This window comes from Pempheris klunzingeri, chromosome 9, assembly GCF_042242105.1.
Source record: "Pempheris klunzingeri isolate RE-2024b chromosome 9, fPemKlu1.hap1, whole genome shotgun sequence".
Classification (NCBI taxonomy): domain Eukaryota; kingdom Metazoa; phylum Chordata; class Actinopteri; order Acropomatiformes; family Pempheridae; genus Pempheris; species Pempheris klunzingeri.
This window is the reverse complement of record NC_092020.1, coordinates 20,772,768-20,799,015: the sequence shown is the minus strand read 5'-3', so window position 1 is coordinate 20,799,015 and position 26,248 is coordinate 20,772,768. Positions and strand designations below refer to the sequence as shown.

At 41.1% G+C, this 26,248-nt stretch overlaps 2 protein-coding genes across 3 annotated transcripts; one reads left to right on the top strand and one right to left on the bottom strand.

Moving 5' to 3' along the window:
• Positions 1 to 60: 60 nt before the first annotated feature.
• On the top strand, positions 61 to 11,902 carry LOC139206981 (nuclear cap-binding protein subunit 1). 2 transcript variants are annotated; one of them, XM_070836605.1, is made up of 23 exons: positions 61 to 208; positions 1,447 to 1,535; positions 2,458 to 2,558; positions 2,648 to 2,804; positions 2,885 to 2,992; positions 3,245 to 3,366; positions 3,524 to 3,593; positions 4,202 to 4,417; positions 4,550 to 4,647; positions 4,769 to 4,832; positions 4,930 to 5,040; positions 5,485 to 5,549; positions 5,654 to 5,716; positions 5,825 to 5,899; positions 6,115 to 6,218; positions 8,113 to 8,235; positions 8,658 to 8,760; positions 9,500 to 9,593; positions 9,780 to 9,883; positions 10,021 to 10,138; positions 10,260 to 10,400; positions 10,957 to 11,070; positions 11,260 to 11,902. In XM_070836605.1, exons 1-23 carry the CDS (start codon positions 175 to 177, stop codon positions 11,371 to 11,373), a joined length of 2,388 nt encoding a protein of 795 aa, XP_070692706.1. In that variant the 5' UTR covers positions 61 to 174; the 3' UTR covers positions 11,374 to 11,902. The 2 variants fall into 2 exon arrangements, with proteins under 2 accessions (XP_070692706.1, XP_070692705.1); XM_070836604.1 differs by having other exon boundaries at positions 10,257 to 10,400.
• Positions 11,903 to 12,688: 786 nt separating this feature from the next.
• slc49a3 (solute carrier family 49 member 3) lies at positions 12,689 to 26,103 on the bottom strand. Its single transcript, XM_070836807.1, has 10 exons — positions 25,708 to 26,103; positions 21,545 to 21,703; positions 20,126 to 20,342; positions 18,814 to 18,890; positions 17,261 to 17,398; positions 16,508 to 16,624; positions 16,116 to 16,268; positions 15,199 to 15,356; positions 14,504 to 14,607; positions 12,689 to 14,356 (listed from the first exon to the last, which is right to left on the bottom strand). Exons 1-10 carry the CDS (start codon positions 25,867 to 25,869, stop codon positions 14,190 to 14,192), a joined length of 1,452 nt encoding a protein of 483 aa, XP_070692908.1. The 5' UTR covers positions 25,870 to 26,103; the 3' UTR covers positions 12,689 to 14,189.
• Between the last annotated feature and the right edge of the window lie 145 nt (positions 26,104 to 26,248).

Sequence of the window (26,248 nt, the reverse complement as noted above, 5' to 3'; positions counted from 1 at the left end):
TCCGGTTGATCCCTGCCTGCCCCGGATGTGCCTCACTTGAATCAGACCGCTATTATTTTTCTGCACCAGGCAGCAGCGGCCAGGCTGAAAGATCTAGAAGCTTGTTTAGCCCACTTGTTTTTGTTTCATATTCATTTCTTCGTCGACTTATCTTACATCCTTAGTGTGTGAAAAATGTCAAGGCGACGACACAGCGACGAGAACGACGGTAAGTGTACATAACGTGATTTTCAGACGTTGGGCTAACGAGTAGTGGCTAGCTAACGTTAGCGTGTTTTCTGGTTAACGTTAATCTTTGGTGCGTTCACGCATGCTGGCCGATACGTTGTGTTACGAAGCCAGGTTTTAGTCTTGGCATCATTATCTTAAAAAGTGCAAAACCTCTAATATGCGCTCGTGGCTTCAAAGCACGATGATTGAGCAAACTCTGATAGTAGTGGAAGAATTAACCGGTAACGTTAGCTACTCTGTTAGCTACCGTTAACCAGCTTAGCTAACGACAACTAACCGCTAGCTAGTCGATAATGTGGGCGTTAACTAAGTGATGTAAATAATGCAAATATTTCAGTGAGAGTAGCTTTTGGAACACGCACTGATGATTGATTAAACGTCTACATATTGATTAGCAGTTAAAGGGATAATCCGCCCTAAAACATTGTTTAGCTACGTTGTGCTACTTTAAAATAATCAGCCTCAGTAACGTTACCTACTATTGGAGTCCTTATAATGACTGATTTCATGGATTGTAAATATGCTATCATACATTACATTCAAACTGTGTGTCAGTTCATATAGTATGGCTATCATTGTGACTGCTATCACAATGTCCTGTTTCTATGTCTAAAATAAGACAAATAAGGGAATATGAGTTGAGATAATACAAGCAACAAAAAAGAACAATAAAAAAATTATAGAATGCTACACGAAATAAATAACAATGTTGAAAAGTGAAATGTTCCTAAAACAATATAGAATGATGTAAAAAAAAAATTGTCAGCATATATGGTCTATTTACACAAATCAGTAACATAACAAATAACTGACTCTGCTGTTCAATTTTAAGGGATCCAGCAATTTAGTGTTGCACTTCAAAAAGAATTTGATTCACAAGAGATAATAATGCCCCAAAATCAGTGTATTACAGGCCAAGACATCCTTGAGATGAGATCTTAGCAGCATCTGCTTGTTAGCTATACAGAGTTGATAGATAACCTTAATGACATACTTTTTAGTCATCAGTATGCTCTTCATATGTAAATTAGGTGAAGCTCCCCTGTTCAAAATCACAGATTCGAAATGGGCTGTATTCATTCTGTCATAAATAATTCACATTTAATTCTGTCCTAAGGTGGATTTTCCCATCGTGGCAGCCCTTGAGTTATTCTCTCAGGAAATGTTTCTCATCCCCCTCACTTTGATTATTTTCTCACCCCATTTACCCCTCAGGAGGTCAGGCCCACAAAAGGAGAAGAACATCAGAGCCCATTGAAATTGAAGACCGCCTGGAGTCACTGATATGTCGTGTGGGAGAGAAGGTAAAGAGTCAACTCTGGCAATGTATTTACATCAACGGTGTTCTGCTCTGTCTCATCTGCCACAAAACATACTGCTTTACCTCTATAGGCCTAGTAGTAGTAGTTCCTTTTGCTAGATGATAAATTAGCCATTAAGAAACAATAAAACATGAGGCAGCTGAACGCTATAAAGCACTTAGAGTAAGGCCGAATCATGCTCAGTAAGACAATCAGACAAGTTAAAAACACATTACATTAGAGAAGACAGAGGTACAAACCAGGAGGGACGACATTTGACAAATCCAATCTGCTAAGCAAATAAGGGCAGACAAGGACAGCATGCAGTGACTGGGTGTAATGGCAAGTCTAGTTGCTTTTTAACCAGGTTTTAATATTAAAGGGACAATACAAGTTGCTGTATCGTATATCTAATGGAAGGACAGTCCAAATCTGGGAAGCTCTTACTGTAATCAAGGTCATTCATGTGTCTTACATTTCAGGGTTGCACAATATAAAGCAAGTTGTTGTCCCTTATGCTTAGCATATATACAGACAATTCAATTTATACTAGGATAAAAACATGAATCTGGTAAATAAGGGAGGCACTACTCCAGCAAAGGAGACCATATCTAGGAAGAGCTTGATAATATGCAGATTATACAGGCTTTATTACTGTATCAGTGGTAAGAGACCAAGTGAAACAGTGTGTTTAATGAGATAATCATAGCATGGAAATCAATCTTAGCAACTTCAGGTAGGTCAAGGTATCTTTGAATGTTAAAAAAAAATGTTATGCAGAGATTGGAGTCTAAGACAATACCAAAGTATTTGAAACTGGAAACCACCTGTAGCTTCACTGCTTTATAGAAACTGCTTGCAACATGGCAGCTGAATTAGTTTGCTGACAAATGCTCAAGCTAAAGTGCTTCATTTTTCTTTACAGAGCACATCCTCCCTGGAGAGCAACTTGGAGGGCCTCGCAGGCGTGCTGGAGGCTGACCTTCCAAACTACAAAAACAAAATCCTGCGCATTTTATGTTCTGTGTACGTTCATACCAGTCGTCACCCTTTCACTGGTCAAATGATCGCTGTGTTGGAGGTAGATTTAAGACAGAGTTGTTTTCCGTTGACAGCGCCCGCCTCCTACCTGAGAAGCTGACCGTGTATACGACCTTAGTTGGCCTCCTGAACGCCAGGAACTACAACTTTGGCGGCGAGTTTGTGGAGGCCATGATCAGACAACTCAAGGAGACATTGAAAAACAACTTGTACCACGAAGCTGTTTATTTGGTAAGCAAAATGTTCACACACACCTAAAACAATGGAAGCATCATTGTTTATTTGTTTTTAACGTCACGTTCTTTTTGTAGGTGCGCTTTCTCTCTGACTTGGTCAACTGCCATGTGATTGCTGCTCCTTCAATGGTGGCCATGTTCGAAAACTTTGTCAGTGTCACTCAAGAGGAAGATGTACCACAGGTGGGCAGAAGGTTGAGGTGGAGTGAAAAAAATAAATAGCTAACAAAGTTTAGTTCAGTTTTGAGTTGAGTGTCAAAAGCAAACACGCATGACAATTCTTAACTGAAACACCAGTCACCTTTTTTAAATTTGGGTGAAAATAATTACGGGAAGCACCGTGATTTATTCTAGGTTTTGGCTGCTATCCTGGTTAACGTTGAGGTTGAAAAGAGCCGACTGTGATTTTGTAAGTGGTCTTGTTTTTGTCCTCAGGTGCGGTCGGACTGGTTCGTGTACGTGGTGCTGGCCTGTCTGCCCTGGGTCGGCAAGGAGCTGTACGAAAAGAAGGATGTCGAGATGGACCGACTTCTCAGCCAAATTGAAGGCTACCTCAAGTAAGATGTCCACCCTATTTTCTTGCTCTTACATCTCAGCTCTTATCGCTGTTTATCTTTATTATTTAATGTTTTTTTTTTTTGCAAACTTTATTGTTATTTGTTCGGTGCCTGAATCACCCCTTTTTTTATACCGATTCTTTTCTGTAATTTCTAGGGGGCGAGGAAAGACACACGTGCCCATGCTGCAGGTGTGGACAGCAGAGAAGCCCCACCCACAAGAGGAGGTGAGATACAGATGGAGAGAACATCCCTCCCATTATTGTTTGAAAAATAACTGTTGTGAATCACATCACCATGATATTGTTGTGAAGTCAAGTCCCAAGATCACTTTGCTTTTATCTTTATAGTGTGGATAGTAAAAAATCAACTGAATAATGTTTAACTTTCCTCTGTGTCGCATGCATATAGAGCTCCCCGCTTGTCTTCTAGTTCATTGTCCGCCAGATGAGGCAAACGCTCATTTAACGTTTAAATTGAAGTCATAATTTTGTTGTTAAGTCAGCATCCTGTCTGTGAGTCTGTCTTCTAACCAACCTGAATTTCCTGGTGGTGCCTTCATATTAAAATGAAAGACAGTACAACAATTTATGAATATGTTCTTCATCACCTGCTCAGACCTTGCCGTTTATAGACGTTACCTTGAGGTATTAAGGCAATGACTGAAAAATACAGCCGTTTGTATTCACGTATAATTCGATGCCGACAAGCAAAGCGAGACTAAGGCAGCTGTGATCGTTCTAGCTCTAGCTCTACCTCTACCTTTCTAGCATGTGTGTCAGTTCCTGCAGGCACTGTTAAAACTTCACTCCCTCTCTCCCTGTTGTTTACTCAGTACCTGGACTGCCTTTGGGCCCAGATTCAGAAGCTGAAGAAAGACCGCTGGCAGGAGCGCCACATCCTTCGTCCGTACATCGCCTTCGACAGCGTGCTGTGCGAGGCCCTACAACACAACCTGCCCCCTTTCACTCCACCGGGCCACATGCCCGACGCCCAGTACCCCATGCCCCGCGTCGTCTTCCGTATGTTTGACTACACCGATGCCCCAGAGGTACTTTACAGCCTGGCTTTGAAAGACACACAGCAGTATATCAGTGATTTGCTAAAGTACTCAATAAAAAAGAATTAAACCAAATTTCAAGCCCTTTAAAGTCCACAAACTCTCGTCTTCTTTACCCTTTAGGGTCCTGTTATGCCCGGCAGCCATTCTGTGGAGAGATTTGTCATAGAAGAAAACCTTCACTGCATCATCAGGACTCACTGGAAAGAGAGGAAAACATGGTGGGTAACACGCATGTTTCAGTTGTTGGCATGTCTCAATGTCCATGTTGAAAATAACTGGAATTGGAAAAATATCATTTCTTCAAAAAAAAATTCTTTTTTTTTTTTTTTTACCTTCTAGTGCTGCCCAGTTACTTAGCTATCCAGGGAAGAATAAGATCCCACTCAACTATCACATCGTTGAGGTATGAGTTTTAGAAATAAGTAATTTAATTTTGAGAAATAAGAGAAAAATTAAAAGTTTGTTCAAAGTATTTGATATGCGGTATTTTTCTTTTTCAGGTGATCTTTGGAGAACTTTTCCAGCTGCCCATTCCGCCTCACATCGACGTCACGTACACGACGCTGCTCATTGAACTCTGCAAACTGCAGCCAGGATCATTGCCGCAAGTTGTATCCTTGTTGGTTTGTGTCACGGTAGTTTCAGGTCAACACAGTTTTCCAACCACCCCGGGAATGTGAACTGCCTGCAGAACCTGTTTTCGAGGATTCATGGCATAATGTTGATGTGTTTGAGTTAAGTGGCCCAAGCTGCCGCGTAAAGACACTACACACCGCAGAGCTTGAAACAGTATTGGTGAAAGAGTGGGCAACGCATACAAAATGCATACAGTGGTATTTAGCGCAGGATTATATTTATTTATTTATGTTTGCTGAAGTGCTCAACACATGGGGGTTAAACATGTTCTCACTTTGCCCAATGTGTACCATCATCTAATACAGGCTTAAAATGACCAAAAAAATCATATTAATGTTATAATTAGGAGTTTTAAAGTTCTCAGGAGGAAGGTGACTCCACTTCAAAATAGACTTTTGCCTTTAACACCTGTGTGTTAGTTGGCCCAGGCCACAGAGATGCTGTACATGAGACTGGACACCATGAACACCACCTGCATAGACAGGTAAGTGAACCGCACATTTACACGCACCGGATCCGCAAAGAACTTCACGGAAGGACTTCTTGTCTGCGATTTAACACAGCCATGCCATTTCTTTCCAATCCCAGACTAATCAACTGGTTTTCTCACCATTTGAGCAACTTCCAATTTCGATGGAGCTGGGATGACTGGTGAGTGATTCCGTGGTGGACAGAGAGCTTTTACGGCAGCCGTTTATCGTTTTTAAATTGGCAAAAAGGTGCACGGTTTGCAATAATGTTCACTTGTTCTCTGTAAAGGTCTGACTGCTTGGCCGTGGATCTAGAGAAGCCCAAGCCCAAGTTTGTGAAAGAGGTTCTGGAAAAGTGCATGAGGTACTAAAGCTTTATCAACAAGTTTTTCTATAAGTTCAAATGCTTTAAATTTGAGGGTTCCCTCTCGCTCGTATTACTAAGTTCAAGTGAGTTCAGGAGCAATGTAACCACAGTAATGTGGCAGTGGGGATCAGGGGAAAAGATAAAAAGAATGTCTTTTAATCTGCAAAGTGTCTCCTTGAACTTAAGTTGTCTGTTTGCTCGTTTCCCTGCAGACTTTCGTACCATCAGCGGATTGTGGACCTCGTTCCTCCGACCTTCTCGGCGCTCATCCCAGTCGAACCCATCTTTGTTTACAAATACGAAGACGAGAGCGCTTGTAAGCACACTTAAAACGCACACTCCTCCACAGCTGTAGTATAATCTGCTGAACCTCGGACAGGAGAGAGTTTGCATTTCTTAATGTCAGTCTGTGAACTGCAGCACATTTCACACAGACCATTTAGAATCTTTATTGTTAGAGAATAAGCAGAATTATCAGAATACTGCATCAGCCGGGAATAAATGCCTTCAGGGATCAAGATGGAGCTGGTTTGAAAAAGGAACTAAACTAAATGTTGAGGGATACTAGGAAGCGACACAGGCAGCTTAGAGAGCAGAACTTTATCTAAGTGGACTCTAAGTGGAGCTGTTGGACTCTGCGAAAGTTAAAACCAGTATGAACACGGGTGGAAAGCACTTCATCACTAATGATCATCTGCAAAAAGTCAATGAAGTGAACGAATCATTGTCCAGTGGCCATACGCGATGAAGCCAGTCCATCAGTTCTGCTCCTCCCAGTATCTTAGTGGTCACTTTCCTTCAGCTGGAAGGCCCATGCTGAAAGTTTGTGTTCTCATTTACAGCAGAGATAATGCTTTTTACACATGGGATGGATCAGAGGATTCTGTTAGAGAGCACAGTCAGGTGTGGGATGTCAGCACGGTGCAGTGAAAATCTAAGCCTGCTCGTCTGGTACAGACTGTCATGAAGGCGGTATGGAGGAATGAACACCAGGCCCTCTAGTCAGTTAGCAGTCTCATCTCAGGCAGGCACAGCGAACACTGTCTGACCCACCTCACATTCTCCACGCTGAGTATGAGCTGTTGCCCTCTGGCAGACAGTACAGAGCACCCCAGTGTAAACTCTGCTAAGCCGTTTGTGCCTACATTTTAAATGATGTGGCTTGAAGCTGCAGAGGTTGTGCAATAGCCTCATGGTGTTGTGTAGTATGTGCAAAATGTGTAATCTGTGAGTGGTGACAATATGCTTCTTTGTTTATATGATGTTTTTTTTTTTTTTTTGACTATCACGTCTTCATTATCAAGACTAATTTCCCCATGGGAACAGTTGAGTACAGTGGTCCCTCGTTAATTGCGGGGGTTACGTTCTAAAAACAACCCACAATAGGCGAAATCCGCGTAGTAGTCAGCTTTATTTTTTACAATTATTATATATATTTTAAGGCTGTAAAACCCCTCACCATACAGTTTATACACTTTTCTCAGACAGGCATTAACATTTTCTCACATTTATCTCTTGTTTGACTTGTTTGTTTGTCTTGCAAACAGGCAGCACTTAAAAGTCACACTGCTAGCGATTGAACATTTATGTAAATTTGGCAAGCCGAACACATTCTGTACTGTACAGAGACACGGCACGGAGGAGATTGATTGACATTGGTCTACAGTCCCTTAGCCAATCAGGACGCAGAACACAATGCGCGTTTGTAGGGATGCTTTTCTGTGGTTGTAGCAATGAAGAGAGGAGTCCCAGATTCATTCAAGAAGTTTATGTAGGTGGCATAGATGAGACTAAGGAATACAGAGTAAAGCTACCACATATATAGGATTCTACAAACTATATCTGGTTTCAGATACATGAGAGCATGTCCCAAGATGGACTTGATCTTTCCTTAGAACAACCAGTTGTCCAGACAAAGCGGAGTTGGAAGAGTAGTATGCTGACTTGAGAGTAACATATATACCATGTATCACACAAGTTCCTACAGAATCATGTTACATGAGAAAAACCTTCTAACAGCGTTCATACACTGTAAAAAAAAAAAAAAAGCATGCAAAGTTGCACTAAAAAGGCCGCGAAAGGTGAACCGCGTTATAGCGAGGGACTACTGTATATTTTTAGTTGTATTCTACATAAAAAGGCCGATGGAAGACTGGCAGTCCTGTTTAGATGTCAGTACCTAACAACAAGCTGTCTGTCCTGCCTTACAGCTTCGTTACCAGGTTACGCAGTATCTGTCACCGTCAGAAACGCCATCAAGAATCGAGCATCCAACGAGGAGATCCTGACCATCCTCAAAGAAGTGCCCAACCCCAACCAAGAAGACGATGATGGTTTGTTTCCTCATTTATATGGCTTCATTTTTCTTTCTTTATTGTTTTTTTTCTGTAACTGTGCTTTCTGAGATGGAAACAAATCGCTTGTTCATGGAAAAGCACACAATCGCTTCACTGACTCTGATAACAGGAGCCATTTTTATTCCCTGACATAATACAAAACATTTAAGTTTACACGACGTATGAAGGGAGGCAAAAGATGAGGGAAGGAGAAGTGATGACATTAGTAGTCATCTCTCTTCAAAAACATTTTCAATATTAAACGGTGTTGGAGGCATCACTGTCACTGTTCCAGGGGATTACACAACAGTTGACAGTTCATCTAACCCAAACATCATGTCAGCTAGAATGGCACAGCATGCACTCTTTTTACTTCCTCTTTCACTCCTTTGCATTCCCTTCTCGTCCTCTCCTTCCAGACGAGGGAGAGAGCTTCAACCCTCTGAAGATCGACGTGTTCCTGCAGACTTTGCTCCACCTGGCAGCCAAGTCCTTCAGCCACTCCTTCAGTGCCCTCGGCAAGTAAGTCTACACACCATGAAAACTCACCACTTCCTCTCTAACATAAAAGAAACTAAAACTGAAATTGGCATGTGGCATGTGCACATATAATATGTAAGGCGTAACGCACAGTGAGCCAGTCATGATTGCAAAACCCACCCTGACAGGGTGATGCAGGTCTTGAAACATGCTGAAGGGGTTCATTTCGCAATAACGACCAGCACTCGCTGTACATTATCCTGCTTATTACACAGCTTCTTACTTAAGAAATCGATAATTTGATCTAAAATATAGATTAAAAAACGATTTTGTTGATTTACAAATTTTCTTCGGCTGCATTCATAGCAACAGCTTGTTATAGATAGCAAAGACCTGCTATACAGGCCAATCAGAGTCAAGTATTCAACAAAGCAGTGTGATGAAGTTATGATTTAAATCGCAATACGGTGAAATTATGAAGGATAATGTAATTTGCATTTAAACGTTTAAAAATGGAAGAAGAGGTTTCGATAAGTACAAACTGACAGAGGATTGCAGCGAAAATTGGGTATCATCATCATCATAATACAATGAGATTATTTTAATCTAATCTCGTTAAACATTTTAGAATGAATGAAATATCTTAAAAACTGATGAAAAACCCAAGTTCCCCAACAGGACGCAGCACTTATATACATAAACAATAAGAACACAACCACAGTCACATTTTGTATTGAGTGGACGGAGACCAGCTCGCCTCACCTGCATTCAATTCCTCCAGGTTCCATGAAATCTTGAAGTGTCTGACAGACACCGACGAGGGGAAGCTGCACATCCTCAAGGTGGTTTATGATGTGTGGAGGAATCACCCACAGGTACAAACAACACATTACAACACAAAACCACGAAAAAACCTCACGCACTTAATCGGGAAGAGGTTCAAACTTGTAAAACGTTTGTCATTCACTGACCGTCATCATGTCATTCATGCGGAATAACTGAGTTCCGGTTGAAAGTCTGGTTAACGCTGCTGCTCTCTCTCTCTCTCTCCTGCGTTGTAGATGCTGGCAGTGTTGGTGGATAAAATGATTCGGACGCAGATCGTGGACTGCGCTGCCGTCGCTAACTGGCTCTTCTCTCAGGACATGGCTCATGAGTTCACCAGGTGAGAAGTCAACTCCTTTAACGTGATGGGACAGGAGGAAAATGACGGCTTTGTCATTAGAAATTGATGGTCTAGTTTCTTTATTAGTTTTTCTGTGCCGCATCTGGACTACAATGTTTTCTCTCTGCCTCATCTAGACTTTTCATTTGGGAGATCCTGCACTCGACCATCCGAAAGATGAACAAGCATGTCCAGAAGATCCAGAAGGAGCTGGAGGAGGCCAAGGACAAACTGGAGAAACAGCAGCATAAGAGGGTAATGTCGGCAATCGCGGTCATAACAGTCAGTTGTCGAAATCGCCCCATAGAACCTTGAAATGAATTCCATTGGCTAAAGTAGGAGGCGTCGATGTTTGTGCACGTTTTTCCACCAGCAGAAGGACAGCGGCGATGATGAAGAGATGGACAAGAACAGCGAGGACGAGGAGGGCCAGCTAGAGGAGCAGATCGAGAGGCTACAGGAGAAGGTGGAGTCGGCTCAGAGCGAACAGAAGAACCTCTTCCTCGTCATCTTCCAGGTACCGAAGGCCCACACGGCGGGGAATGATTAAACCTTTCACAAGTACACTGTGATTTTTGAGTCCCTCAGCTGTCACCAAAGTGTCAACGAACAAGGCAGTTTCAGAAGAGATGCAGCAGCGTAGTAGTAACATTTGTAAAGTAGGTCTTTACTCCAGGGTTCATACGAAGTCTTTAAAGTTTTCAAGGTTATGAATAATATGAACGCTTCATCGACACAATCGCTCATGTAAACCAAACATCTTCATGTTTGAGATGAAACGGTCCCGTCAACATGTTTGGTTGTGTGATAATACACGTTGATTTCTGTGGGTAGTAAGGAATTCTGTTAACTTTACTTTTTGCAATTGCATTATTAGTAACAATTTAGATGTGATAATAAAGGCTTCCGGGCTTTAGTTTAGGCACCATGACAGTCTTCAAAGTGCTTACATTTTACTCAGTACAAACTCTGTTACTCTGAGTTTAATGTGAATGGCGTTTAGGGAAAATGGCGGCAGATGAAAACATCACATCTGTGTGTGCAGCTTTGACTTTACATCTTCTGTCCCGCAGCGTTTCATCATGTTGCTGACGGAGCATTTGGTTCGCTGTGAGACGGGCAGCGTCGACATCAGCACGCCCTGGTACAAAAACTGCATCGAGCGGCTGCAGCAGGTCTTCCTCATGGTAAAACATTCACACACACACACACACACACACAATTTTAACCCATAACCTTAAAACCAAGTCTTAACTCTCAAATGACTCCTTTGAAGTCGTGGGGATCAGGCACACTGTCCTCACAATGCAGGAATGTGACCACAACAATGATTTAAAACCAAAATGATTAACCTAAAGTGTTTCCTCGCTGTGCAGCACCATGTGACCATCCAGCAGTATATGGGAACCCTGGAGAACCTGCTGTTCACCGCAGAACTCGACCACCACATCCTGGCCGTCTACCAGCAGTTCTGTGCCCTCCAGCTCTGAGACGCACTAACACACACAGACACACACACACACACACAAATCTAATTGGATGAAATGAAATGTGTACTTGTGTTCACACAGTACCTGTGCTAAACCTACACATTAGAAACTACCAGCTCTTGCATCAAGAATCTCCGCATAATTTTTTTTTTTTTTTAATTTATCTGTCGTGTGTTTGGTGCCATTCAAAGTGTTAGTTTTGAGGACGTCTTTGAAAATAGGAATTCAAACACGAGTCTGTTTGACAAATCCTCTTGTCATTAATTTGCTGTAGTGTTTCCTTTTTTTTTTTTTTCTTTCTTTTGCTTTTGTTTTAAATTTTGTTTATTTTTACCTCCTGCTCGTGTTCTTATGAATGGGTCTTTTTAAAACTGTACGCACTGTCGGAGTCCAGACAGAGCTGGAGAAATGATGATCGGAGAGGGGATTTCAGGTCGGTTCTGATTGTTTCTGAATCGAGAGAGCGCTCTACTTTTTTATATTTGTTTTATGTGGAATTGGGAAAGAATTAAAACTCTCTTTATCCGCCTGCTCGTTTGTGTCTTGTCATTTTCTCCACCTCAGGCGCTACCTGGCACTCAAATGTTTTCTCCCCAGTTTCTTATTGTGATCATCTTAAAAGTGCACACATGGAGGAATCGAGATAATTAAGAAAAGGTGGTTGTTATGTAGATGCTTCACTAAAAGCAACATTTTGCAACTATTCCGCTTTCAGATAACAGCGTCACAATTAACTGACTTGTAACGAGAACAGTGGCGCCTCCTTCATTCCCTGAGCGCCTGTTCGTGCTCTTTGTAACTCATCCTGAGCAGGTGAGATGGACATGATGCAGAGTTGGTACCAGTGATGGAAAAACAGTGATGGAAGTGCTTCACTGTCACTATCTGACTCAATAGTTTGCTTTTATAGATAAAGAAATAAGTCTGGCTAAATTATTTGAGTTTATTTCATTTACCACGATTAAAAGGTGCTGGAAAACCTTAAAAATGCATGTTGAAAAGTGCTTGAATTTGCTGAAAAACGTTGAAAATGCCCTTTAAAAATGCTTTCCCGTGCCCTGTCGCCCACCGCCTGCATGTTTTAGTTCTTTTCCCTATTTGCTTGATGACGACAGGAGACACTGCCGGGATCGTGGCATTAAATTTAATGGTTAAACGGCTGCACTAACTGCTGAAAAAGAGCAATCATTCACGTTTTAAGTTCCCCATTAGTTCATATATGCTGAGAAAAGGTCGTCCTTGAAAGGTTTTTCAGTCCAATTCCACTATCCTTTAACACTTTTCCTGAGCAGAATCAGACACAACACAAACAGAATACTTATTAACAGTTTAATGACATTTTAAGGCATTCAAATAGAAAACGTTAAAGAAACGATCACTACTGCAGTGTTGGCCTTCAGAAACACACTCAAGTGAGAGAATCAAATCTTTCATATTCCAACTGCAGAGCCCCACAGATGATATAGTGCTTTTATTTACAGATGTGTGCGTCATTCAGATGATAAAATCTAAAAACACTGGTTAGACACGTCATCCACCTTCACTCAAGATCTCCAAATCTTAAGCAAAATACCTCTTTGGAAAAAACAAACTAATTATTGTTTTGTTTTTTACTTTACTAGTGAAAGAAGTAGAATTTATTGCACAAAACTCACAACTATCTGTTTCTATAAGGCTTCAACAGCCTTCAAACCTGTTTTACAACGTCTGCAGTCGTCAAAACGGAAGCATTTTTTCAAATTTAAGGTAATTAAGAAGACGTTAGATGCTGTTATTAAGGGTAACAGCAAGCAGGCACTTCAACATGATCAGTGGTACAATAATATTAGTGACACAGTGAATAGTTGTTCCAGGTAGTCGGGGTCTGAAAGCAATTAACGTAGTTCTCAGTGACTACAGTTAATTCATATTCAGACTTTGTTAGTGGTTTTTGCACCCTACAAAGATGTTACTGTGTATTTGGTCAGGACCACGTCTGACTTGCTGACATTTGTTTTAACATATAAATTGAAGAAAGAAATGTATAAAACCAAACTACTTTGAACTTCACATTAAGTCGTTAACTGCTCTCTGCCTTTGCATTTCCAGCTCCAGTGGAGTCTGATGAAAGAGAAAATGTTTCTGGGAGTTTAAAACCTCAACAGTCGGCATCAGGTTTAGCTGTTAGTCCCTGAGAGTCAAGTCCACAGTGAACAGCTCTCTGAACAGCTGCAGGAAACAGACATTAAAGCAATGCAGCATCGAGACCTGCTGTGTTGTTCCACTGCTGTGTTTCACCGTAATTTGGGTTTTTTTTTTCTTTGGTGACTGTTGAAAGAAATCCTGCAAGAAAACACTGAAGCACAAGTAATGGAGGAATGTAGACCCACAAACTCCTGTTTCAGCGTCTGTATTTGGCTCATCTTCATTTTCATCAAAGAAGAACATTCTAACGCACATGATGAGTACGGGAATGAAGACAGTTTTTCGATCCATTCAGAGAACGTTTTCCCATTCCGAGATTTGAAGAACCGGCTGGTCTTTTGTCTGAGTCACTAGAAACCATATTTCCCTCCTACAAACTACTGTTTTACATTACAGTACACAATCTGTCAGTGCATTACAACTACATATATATTTTAGTTATGGAATGATGCTGTTTGTTAGCAACAGAGTTAATGTACAAACTGCTTTTGTAACTTTGTAACAAAAAAAGGACCCCAATATTGTAGAAAAGACTCAGTGGGAACAGGAATGTCACATTTACCCTTTGACACTGAGGTTAAGAAAACAAGCTGTAGGTGTGATCACATCCTTAAGTCTCTCTCTCAGCAGGTTCACGTCTCCACACACGGAGCGGGCTCAGTGGCCGTCGAGCCGTTGTTCTGTTTGGTCCCGTAAGTAGCCTCCACCTCAGCCTCCAGTCGTCTGTACCGTGTGTGGAAGAAGATCACGAAGCAGCACGTGAACACGGTGAACAGTCCTGCCATCACCAGCATGGGCACTGAGGGGAAACGAGACGTGGACAGATGAACGTACGACTTTGAGCTGACGTCGGTAAACTGCACGCGCAGCCCTCGATCAGTGAGTCACGTTTGATTCCCACTAACTTTGTTGGCGGCTCGTGGTGGTGCGACGTCATGTGACTTACCCCTCCAGCTCAGCACTGCACTCCCGCAGGTTGACAGAGAAGAGTCCGCGAGCCGTTTGGTTAGAGCCTGGAGGAAGATTATGTAGAGAGCAGACTGAACCTGCCTGGAAAAGATCACAAGAACGTTGTTTTGACCGACACGTACAGAAATGGAGAAGTCCAGGAACTGACACAAAGTACAAGGTCCATTGATTTTTTTACTTCTTCAACACAAAACAAAAAAACAGGTGAAACAAACATAAATTCTATAAAATTGTAAAAATACTTACTGCAGCACAAACACAGGTTTTATTTAGTTTGTGGTGCATAATCAGCAGCTCATTTGCATTTTCTATCCATTTTTCATTTTACTTTGTTCTATAAAACATATTCAATCATACTCTGTTTCTTCTTTTGCACTGATGACGATTTTATACTTGTTTGCTGTATAAACTATAACTGCTGTTTGTTTTTACTGTCCTCAAGTGTTTTAAAAGGCACGTATGTATGAAATATATTATCATTATTATTATTATCATCATCATCATCATTATGAGCTGTGCTGACTGACAAAGGACATCATTTAACAATTTTCTTTTGTTTCAGCAGCAACATCTGGGTAGAACTAATCTGATCCTTCCAGATTGTCAAGTCTCACACTTTGAGTCTATTCACTCCCAAACTGTGCGCTGTGTGTATGTGGTGCTCAGTAGTACCCCGATACAAAGATGAGTCCGGCCGATGTGGCTTCTCCGACCGGATAGGTACACTCCACAGACAGCTCCATGGCTACCGGGTAGATGGAGAAGCCGAAAAAGCCAAAAAGAGAGCAGACGGCGGCGATGGCCGCTTTCTGCTGCCGCATCAGAGACACCTGAGAGGAGGAGAGCAGAGAGCACAAAAGCTAAATGTAAGAATATCAACAGGACAGGAAAAACCTCTTAGCGTGTTGACAGTCTCTGTATACCTTCCCTAACCAATAACTTCTACATACCAGTAAACATGTAAATATATGTCTGAGATTATATTATTACATTTGGATCGAGGGTTGAGTCGTTGCATGTTTGCTCTTGAGTCCAATGGAGCACCACCACAGTAAGACATTTTATTAGAAGGAAATCATTATTTTTTAGAAATGTGTTTCCTTGTTGTACACGAGAACATTAAATGCAGTTTTGCACGATGGAGGGAAAAACAAAGACAGTATCCCTTCTCTGGTTACCCTGATAATGATTTTATTTCTACTGTTTTTTCCTTCACTTTTTACACTGATGAAGAAGAGCCATCCTACAAGTGTTTTGTCTGGTCACCCATCAACTTTTGTCAAATGCTAAACAAAATAAACTTGTGCCAAGGAAAAGAGATCTACAACAGTATCTACAGCTGAAATCTACCTGAATGACGGCTCATATTTTAGAAGTTTACTTTAGAAACACATGCACAGAATAAATTAGTTAATGAACTTTCTCAAACTGTCACATCCTGCCAGAGCCTTTTCACCTCTTGTTCTCCGTCAGCCTTCGGAAGCTGAACAAATCACTCACCGTAGTGGGTGCAGAGTGTCCGCTCTCCGCTAAAATAAAAATACAAAATGGTGGTGAGGTTAAAAACTATTCCTGTCTTTTGCTCTCACCACTGAGAAGGCAATGCAGGCGAGAGCCGCGAAGCTGATGTTGATCTTTGTGGCTTCGATGAACTTTTTGGTCTTGTCGACGTAGAGACCCAGAGCACCTGCGCCCACAATGCCGAATACGATGAAGAGAGCGCCACAAATGCCGGCGAAGTCCTGCAGCAATGACAAGTTTATTCAGCATCTGCATCCAGTGCATAAAAGACCGGGATTCTTTTTTTTTTTTTTCATTTTGTTCAATCAGTTATTTGCATAATGCTTTTAGTCTGTAAGATCTCTAACATTTATTATCAAATGTAAGATCTTTGTTGCTCATTTGATACTAACTGGTCCAACTAATACCTAACCGTTCCCCATGGAAATCAATATGGTGACTTAATCTCTGGCGTACTTACATTGGTGTATCCCTGCACACACAGGATCTGCTCCAGCAGCGTGGAGAAGCAGGTGAAAACAGCCATGCCCGAACCGAAGCACAGCAGCAGAACGAGGTAAGCTTTGTTCTTCAGTAACTACAGAGGAAACGGACAAGAGGATTCGTAAAAGAGACCTCATGGGAGAATAAGGTCGGGCACAGGGAACATAAAATGAGCAATACAGAATTATTCTTTAAATTAATGGGCTATGAGGGTGTTATTACATTGACTTCGCAGCCGTCGCATATGAGCGTGACAGTATCAAAGCAGGAAAAGTACATGAAGCACTCTCCCCTCCCTCATTAACTCGAAGCCGCTCCTCTGCTGCTGGAAATGTTGCTGGAAAGGAGCATACGTGTTTTCCCTGGACCAGTAAATGGGGTTAGTGTCCCTAAATAACTCTAGTGATTTCACAACAGAGTTATGACCAACAGATGCTCACAATTAAACCAGCTGAAACCACTGACTTTTCAAATCAATTGACGAAGGAGATCGATGTTCCTGTCTGTGTGTTCTGTTCTGTGTTCAGCTCACAATAATGTTAACAACAAAGTTAATTAGGTTACAGAGGGGGATGTAATGCTTCTCTCTGCCTCAGTGTTTAGATTAAAAAGTTTGCCCCTGAGTCCTGCGTGAAGGACTCCAAATTCATAGAATCTGTGTTCTAAAATTATAATCTAACTGCTGCCGTCTTCCTGCATACTTGTCTTCTCCACCTGCCTGTGTCCTTACCAGTTTGAGCCCTTGCACGAACGGCTCGGAGCCGGAGGCCTCGGCGCTGGCTGACGGCGGCGTGGGGGGTGCACTGCTTCGTATCCCTACTGTTGCTAGGAAGCAGATGATGCATGACGGGACTGCATAGGCAAGCAGCTAGAGGGGGGAACAACCACACATAGTACGATGATAAATGGATGCTAACACCTTAAATCAGGGATCATTTGTCATCGTTAGCAGGTGAGGTGGGCAGAGACGCGCACACAGAGTTCAGCTGCTACAGATTTCTGTATTAGCAGCTGCCATCCCACAATGCCCTGTGGAAATCCTCTAATTCTAGGTCAACTGGGTTTTTTGGGTTTTTTTTTTTTTTGTTTTAGATTTTGTGACATTTTTGCTCTCACTGGACAGTTCAGAGCAGACAATGACAGGAAACATGGGGGAGAAAAGGGGCTTTATATGCCACTACGGCGCCACTACGGTAAGATTCAATCCGTGGACTAAATAAAGTGTAGGTAAGTCTTCACCAGCTAGTTACTAAAGCACTTAAATAACGGTCATGCTGGATCCTTAATATGCTGACTAAAAAAGGAAAACATTTTGGACAACGTGTTGCCTAAATTATCCACGTGGCAATATAAAAAGTCTAAGTGAAGTGTTGTCCTAGTCTTCCTGTTTTTAGTAACCTTGCCAGTCTACCATTTGATGCTGGACACAGTGAAACAGCAGGAAGCCTCGGCTGTGGCTGAGACTGAACCACACAGTGAATGTCCAACAAATTCAAAATGATGAGTTGAAAGAAATAATACAAACAATGATGATTGGTGGATCTTTAAAGCTTCAGTGTGAGGGATTTACAGGGATCTATTAGCACAAATGGAGTGTTGTATTCATATCTGTGTTTTCAGTGGTGTATAATCACCTGAGAGTGAAAGTCGTGTTTTCTTTACCTTAAAATGAGACCTTCATATCTATACAGGAAGTGAGTCCACCATGTTGTATCATCATATTCTTACAGTAGCCCAGCACGGACAAAAAGGGGCTTTTCACATTTTTACACTGATGTGGAAGCTTGAATATGGAGGTACAAGATGCAGCAGTTGGAAGACAAAAAAAGAAGAAAGAAGAGGGATACCATTTCAAGTTGTGACAACTGCAAAGGAGCATGAATCCTTCAACCACTGTGGCTTTCTAAACACTTAGAAAGATAGGGGTGAGCTGAGGGGTGTTCATTTAGAATAGATGTCACTGAATCTTACGTACTGGTCCTTTAACAGATTTTTTTGATCTATGGTACTGAGCCTGCCTCCCCTCCCCCTTTCATATACATTTGATAGACATTCTGTTGCTCACTGACCTATAATTAGCCACAGTAAACTGCTTGACTCCTACATGAGGCAGGGAATTGCTTTTGACCATGGTCCAAACGTTCAGCCTTTTGAGGTCACAATCCTGAGGCACAACTGGGCCCTTTAATGTTGGAAATGTTCATGCAGCTACTGATCAGTACCAGAACACTAAAACTGAAACCTCAGCAGTGGATCTGAAGACGTTTTCTCAGTTCAGCTCACCAGGGCTGGGATTTGTGCAGATGTTTGAGCCATCATGGGAGAGATGATGTTAGCAAGGAGGATGCCCAGGGGATTGGCTGAAGAGAGAAAAGAGAAGTGTTATTGAGGGTTGTTCTGGTTTCTGATCTATGTTAAGAGTCTGGGCAGTCTTACTACACTTTCTGTTCCCCGATAAAGTCGACCCAGTTTTTACCTTCAAATATTGGTGACAACATGAAATATATGAAAACTATCTTCAAAAAAAAAAAAAAAACAGCTCATGTTCCTCTTGTTCTTACACATAAAAATTACAATTAAAACAATTTGCTCTACACTGCTTATTTACCTCTGGCTTCGCTTTGCACGCGTAACACTTCGCTGACATGCAAGAATATAAGTGTTTTACAGCACGTGTTGAAGCTGACCCAATACTTAGTATTGTTACACAGAGCATAAAAAAACATGTTAAATATAAAAGTAAAGTAAAAAAATATGTAAATAAATGATTTTTATTGGCCAATTTTATAGAAAAATGGAAATGTAAGGTGAAAAGCATTAACCAAACTGTTTCTTTACAAGGGCTGAATAATATATAATAGTAATGATAAAATATTTTAAACACATTACCTTTTTTCTTTTTGACAAAGTCCGTATGTCTACATGTTGCTGGGTGTATTTCTACTGAAATTTTGATCACTTTTACCAATTTGCTGTCATAATTTCACAAATGTGTTGTTTTATAAGAGGAAATGACCTCTAGAGATGATAATGCCACAAAAAGTACGAGAAGTTCTTATTCCTCCATCTTCAGTTGCCACTTAACAAAAATCAAAAATCAGCAAGATATTATAAGTAGTTTGTTACCCACTAATATGGCTGACAGATTTGAGAAAGTAGCAGCGAAGATCAAAATTTTCTGGCATTTGGCCGACAGCTGGTCCAAAATGATATGGGTGTTAATTGGTCTGCTCATCTACAAATGGAATCATCAAATATGTTCCTGTTGGTTTAAAGCTGTATGTTATTTAAAAAGAATATATATATCTTGCTCTAATCCTCTAAATTGAAATATTCATACATTTTGTTCAAGCGACATTTTTATGAGTATTACTCATTAAAGCTGCGACAACAGGGTTTAGATTTAGATTTTAAAATACATAATTAATATATATTTGTTTTGGCTGATGTGTAACTTTCTTTTTTTATGATTAATACCCAGAGGAAAGTCCTTAAGACCGCCTGCTTGCATTGGCAACTGCTGTAATGGAGCTGTGAAAGCTTTATAGCTTATTAGCATCCAGTCCTCAGTAATAATAAACAGTAAATCACTCACACATAGAGGCAATCATGTTAGCTGTGGCACGCTGGTGGTCTGGGAACCAGAGAGCTGCCAGCTTGGTGGGGGTGAAGATGATGAGGGGCTGAGCCAGGGCGCCAAGGGTCTGACCCACTATCACTATAGGGTACAGCATCGTAAAACCCCTGAATGGCGTTACCACGCAGAAGCGCAGAAGGGCTCCTAACATGTTCAGCCAGGATCCCACAATCAGCTGCAAAGGCAAATTGGAGGATGAATGATCAAAATACTGTAACAGATTTAAGAGGTAATCTTCACTCCTCCCGTTTCCTGTCGAACAATCAGTGTGTTTCCTTTGCTACATGTCACCCTCTTTCTCTCTCCCCTGTTTCCTGCCACTCTACTGTCACAATCCAGTAAAGCAAAAAATGTGAAAAAAAAACAAACAAAAAAAACAGGTAGGTAACTTCATCTGGCTTCCTGGGCGAGTTACCAAACGCGTTGGATTGGATGTTTCTTCATTGGACATTTTCATTTCTTTTTTCTTTTTTTTTTCCATGGCAGCAAAATGCAACTGGCAGAAACACTGCTCTATCTACACTGGGTGCTGCTGTGTGCTGAGGCCAGAGCGTGAGGGCAAGAGACACTAACAAGCTCAACAAGCTAATCAGAAAGGGTCGGCTCAGTTGTGCTGGCCTCTCTGGAGGCAGTGACGGAGAGGAGGATGCTGTCCAGGTTAGTTAGCTTCCTGAACAGCATCCTGTGCCCCCTCCACTGCATGCTGGTTGAGAAAAGAAGCATCTTCAGCCAAAGACTCATTAGTGGGTGGCAAGTAGTCCTCGCTTTACCACAGTGTGGACAGGGAGGGTGCTGAGGTCTTAATGGACTCACTAACTGGACTTAATTAGTACCAGCGTTTGACATTTGCACTATACTTTGTACCGTGTGGTTTGGACATGTACTGCTGCTGTGACATGTGAATTTCCCCAGAGAATAAAGTATCTATCTGTTTCATCTTCATCATATCTTGTTCAGTCGTCCAGACTTAGATGTCTTTTGGTCCTTCGATTTTGTTTCCATTTCCAGTTTGTTTATCTCTCTGCATCCATCTGAAGTCTTACGGCAAACACATGTAATCCTTTCGACTATTGGTCTTCTCCCCCTGACATGTTTCCAAGCTCCACACATCTAAAATCATTTGCTGCTTTGTTACTGTTTTATGTCGTAGCAAACAAACTCCACACCCCACTGTTTGAATTGGCTCATACTGAAACTGTCAATAAAGACAGTAAAAAGCTAAACAAAAGGAACAGTAGGGTACCAACTAATGACACCTGGTAAATGTACTTTCCATTATACTGTATCAAAATGCTTGTAGCAAAACAGTTGTAGCCCATAATACAAATTACACAATAGTCCCTTGTGACGCCCCAGTTTTCAGAGTGAGGCTTGTACCGTGATCCGTAGCCCGAGGGTGTCCAGCATCCATGTGGTCCCAAAGCTGAGCGGTATGGCCACCACCATGAAGACCAGTGACAACCAGTTGATTTCCTCCAGACTGACCATTAGGTACTTGGCAGACTGATCCGCTACTGGTGCAAAGGTCAGCCATATCTGGGAGGACACATGAAGAGATTTATTTAATAATGAGGTCTGTATCTCTTGAAAATAAGTATTACCTGCTCTTATAATATGATCACTGATACTAATTTGTGGAAGAAAGCTAAAGTTAATCTTCAGTCGTGAGAAAAGAATATTCAAAATGGTCATTTAACTTGAGGAATGGATCATTCCAGACTGAAACATGAATATAGCATACCAATTTTCTATGATAAATACATCTAGGATAACGGACAACTCTGGTATTTTTAAACCTGTGCCCTAATGTAAAAATTGGGCCCGGGTTTAAAAAACAATACATTCTTTAATGTTTGGGAATGTGGCTTTAGATATGTAACACACAGATGCATTTCTATATTCTCCCTAAATATGCAAATGTTACATTGTCACCTGCAGGAAGCTTAATCTAGGTTATCCTAATTTCAGGAATTCAAAATCTATTTCCTTTTGGTGCTTTATATAGTACCGATATGTGTAATGTGTGAAAATGTATATTAAGTGTAATTTTGCAGTGTAAAATATCACTGTTCAATCTCTGGATGAACTCTTAGTCACAACTGTCAAAACATCTCAACACCAGTTTGTCTAATTTTATCTTATTAGTGATCAGTCCTACTAAACCGATCCAGATTTCCTCAAGTATCTTGTAGTCATGTGGTGTGATGACGGATAGCTTTATGAAGGAGGAACATGCTCGGCTCACGTGAGAAAGATATGGTTTCTATTGTTCTGCTCTCATATGACCCCCCCTTAACATTCATGCCGTTCTGCTGACGACGGTAGAATAGGACATTTTCATGCTACCGGTCAAACAGTGGTTGCAGAGACAGTGAGAAGATCCATCCAAGAAAAAGACTATAGCCTATAAAAAAGTCTCATCACTGAATGTGTATATGGTAACCAGGTTACTGCAGTACATGGACACATATTCTCCAAATTGCTGCCATAATGTGATTTTTCCATGTAATCAGATTTGTTTTGAGAATGTAAAAATAGTGAACCAACATCCAGGTTACAACACCACGACCATAAATCTTATAAAATGGTCGGGAACACTGAAATATGTAACCGGTGCTTAAATAAATAATCCGTGCTTAAATTAACCCAGTATTTAAAAAGGGAAATCTCATTCACTTGTTCAGAGAACTGAGACCACAAAGGCAGCACCAGAACAATTCTCTGTTTTGTGAACAACGGAGAAAACCTAATTTATGCAGTCGAGCTGACTTCTAGTACGCTGGTCAGCTGATTTGCACACACAACGCCAGTCTTGTCCCCTATGGGTGAAATGCTCATGAGGCAGGAATTTAACATTTTCACACATTCCCGCTTTTCTTGTCTAAGAGACCTGGTCTGTTTGCAGAGGATAGGGTTGACTGTCTCGTCTGCATCTGACAAAACCTGACTTGCAACTTCACAATACAGTTTCATGCAAATACCACCGCATGCCTAGTTTCCACAATGGCTGTTTCATACTATATTGAAACTACAGTGATTCATGCAGATGCTGACACCTGCTAGCTGCTAATAACTATAACTGTTATAACTATAACTTCAATTCAGATTAACAAAGCATGCGATGTTTGTTTAGCCTGTAAAGTTCAGACTGTATCACTGTCTACAGTGAAACCTTCTTGCAAATATCAAATTGTATAAATATCCCTTTTGTTCAGATATTTTGAAGTGGGGCTTATACAAGGTATTCAACCATAGTTAGTGTATTACCTATAGTAGACTGCGGTCAGCATACCTTGAGTTTGGAGAAGAAGATGGGAGTGCCCGCACAGAAAACTGTATTAAAGACACTTAAAAAAGGCCCTTTAAAAAACAAAAAAATCAACCTCATTTTAAGCAAACAGTATATTGAGAATAGAGCATTACATTGCCGTCACACAGGCCTTTTCATCTGGGAGCTGAAGCAGCTGCATTGCTCTCTGCTCTCTTCAAAGCCACCAGACCCCATTGACAAAATCAGTAACTTTACCTTGCAGAACACAGTGGTCACTGGACTACCACTAAGACATTAGTTTGGATCCAAACTAACTGCTAAAATCACCAGTCACACAAATAAACAAAATGATAAGAGTCAGTGGCACTCCAGCAGCTCCTTTGTTCTGTGTTTTTGTCAATGAAGTCCGGCAGCTTTGAAGAGAGCAGAGCGATATAACGGCTACAGTTCAGCATCAGACAAGGGTATGTAAAGCAGTGAAAATATTCAAGATATGGTGTACACTTAAACCAATATTGATCTTTTTGGGTGGGCCTTTTCTGGGTGGCTTATATACGTTCTTCTTCTGACCCTGTACACAGCAGTGCATCGCTTAGAGTCCATGTGGGTACTCCTGTCTGCTCCTCCAAACTGGGGATGTATTGACCACCATCAACTGTAAGTAATACACTAACTATGGATAAGTACTTAATTCAACCCCACTTCAAATAATCAAACTATCCCTTTAACTCAGTTTGGTTGGTACACAAAAAGTACTGATGTTCAGTGCCAAACCCTGCTGAGAAGTTGATTAATTGGAATTTCATTTTTATTTCTTTCAAATGAAAGATCTGTTCTTTCATGTTCAGCATTTCAGAAATCTTCCCATTTGTCATTGATGCTTTCTGTGGTTGAACATTAACATTTTACAATATTAGCATGGTTTCATCCTACAGCAAATTCATCCAAAATCAATTTACAAGACAACAATCACACCCTGCTAATGTCAGACCGATTGATGTCTGACTGGCTCATCAGCCGCTATTTGCAACATCATGAATGACTCTACGCCAGCTGAGCACCTTTTGTGAGTGGGAACACCAGCCCCATGAAAACAATGGCTCCCATAGAGAGGACGTGTCTCATGGGAGCTGGAAATAGGCGAGGGAGGGGCTCAGGTTGCAAGAATGAGACGGGCACACTTGCCTCCAGGCACACTCTGCTTTACAAAGATAACATCCCCAGGGATTTATATCAAGTTCCAGCTAACATAAAGGAGCACCACATGACATCTACTGCTCATGACCACATGTGCCATTTAACGCTAGTGAAGGTCAGAGAAGTTCGGATATCTATGAGAACAACAAGCCGCCAATGAAGGAAATATTAAAAGTTGCAGCTACGATTTTGTGTAAAATGTGGCATCACTGGTTAGTGCATTAAGAAATAATGATGACTCCATTATTTGAATATTGATGACACAACGTGCACTAAAAAAAACAACATTTTCTGATACCCTGTCCAGAAATGGGTGCATGTGGACACCAACGCAACATTATGAACAAACAGTCTATAACATTGCAATGGTTTCTCTTTGTAGTAATTCATTTTAGTGGTAATTTCAAATGTACCGGCTTACTACCTATTTGGGAATCAATATGACAACAGATAAAATGAAAGTCATCAGGAGAGCAAGATCCCACAGAAGCTCATCAAACCTGCTTCACATTTAGGCAAATTGGCACCATTGAAAAAAACTACAATCAGTTCCTGTTTGAGTGTATCACTGCATGTACAGACAAGAATGTGATGATTCCATTCTGCAACATCTTTTTTTTCCTGACTTCTAAGCACATTCATGGACAATTATTTGAGACTAACGATATCCTGTAATATTACAAAACATTTCCTGCAACTTCTAGATGGTTAAAATAATGAGTTACATAAATCAAAGGCAAGAACAATGGATATTTTAAATCCTACCTGGCAGCGCAGTGCATCCACTTTACCTGCTGCAACATTAGCCATGCTTACACATTAAAGCATCAATAAGTATGGACAGTATAATATACTAAAGTGATCCATTATGCATAGTGAACACTTCTCTACTATATTTTAATGCTAATACTAATGTACTTTTGCTTGAGGAGGATTTTGAATGTAATAGAGTATTTTTTCCTATGTGGCATTACAACTTTTAGTAATACTAGAATTGAGTGTTTCATTTTTATGTTTCACTTTGTTATAAAGTGTCAGGTGAGTTGAGCACACACACTTAGCTCTGACTCACCGTAGCGTTGGAGCAGTTCAGCAGACACAGCACCAGCAGGACAAACCACCTCCTCTTGTAAACTTTAAAAAACAGCAGCTTCTTCAGCTCTGGGTTTGGTCCTCTGGAGACAGCAGAGGACACAGTCTGGACCTCCGCAGAGTCTTCACCTCCATCCTCCATTAAATTCAGTAATATCTGACAGGTTTATCGGGTCAGCTACTTAAGCTAACGTTAGCTAGCACTCTACAAACATACGACGCATTGCAAAGTTTATATTCCCCGTCACGGAGTCAAAAAAAACCCGGTGTAAGTCCGTCAAAATACGAGCTGTAAGTCCATTGTGTTGCCCTGTGATTGGTTAAAAAGTAATTTTGTGTCATAAATGGACGCTGGTAGGTTCGTTCTCCGCTGGAAGAAGAGGGGAAGTCAGCAAACAGCAGCGCATGATTCAGGTCTACTGTACAGCCATCAAAGATCTTCTACAACCGAGATGAACCACTCGATCCTGAAAACAACGGCCCTGGGTGAGTCTTTTACAACTCACCACGGCAACCTTATG

What these genes read in the sequence shown, in the direction of transcription:
- slc49a3 (XM_070836807.1), bottom strand. Translation starts at nt 25,869, where the DNA reads ATGGAGGATGGAGGTGAAGACTCTGCGGAGGTCCAGACTGTGTCCTCT. An exon ending in TGAACTGCTCCAACGCTACG is followed by an intron (nt 21,704 to 25,707) that starts GTGAGTCAGAGC and finishes GTGTCCTCCCAG; the next exon opens with ATATGGCTGACCTTTGCACC. An exon ending in GGACTCATCTTTGTATCGGG is followed by an intron (nt 14,608 to 15,198) that starts GTACTACTGAGC and finishes GATCTTTTCCAG; the next exon opens with GCAGGTTCAGTCTGCTCTCT.
- LOC139206981 (XM_070836604.1), top strand. Translation starts at nt 175, where the DNA reads ATGTCAAGGCGACGACACAGCGACGAGAACGACG. An exon ending in CAGGATCATTGCCGCAAGTT is followed by an intron (nt 5,041 to 5,484) that starts GTATCCTTGTTG and finishes CCTGTGTGTTAG; the next exon opens with TTGGCCCAGGCCACAGAGAT. An exon ending in ATACGAAGACGAGAGCGCTT is followed by an intron (nt 6,219 to 8,112) that starts GTAAGCACACTT and finishes CCTGCCTTACAG; the next exon opens with CTTCGTTACCAGGTTACGCA.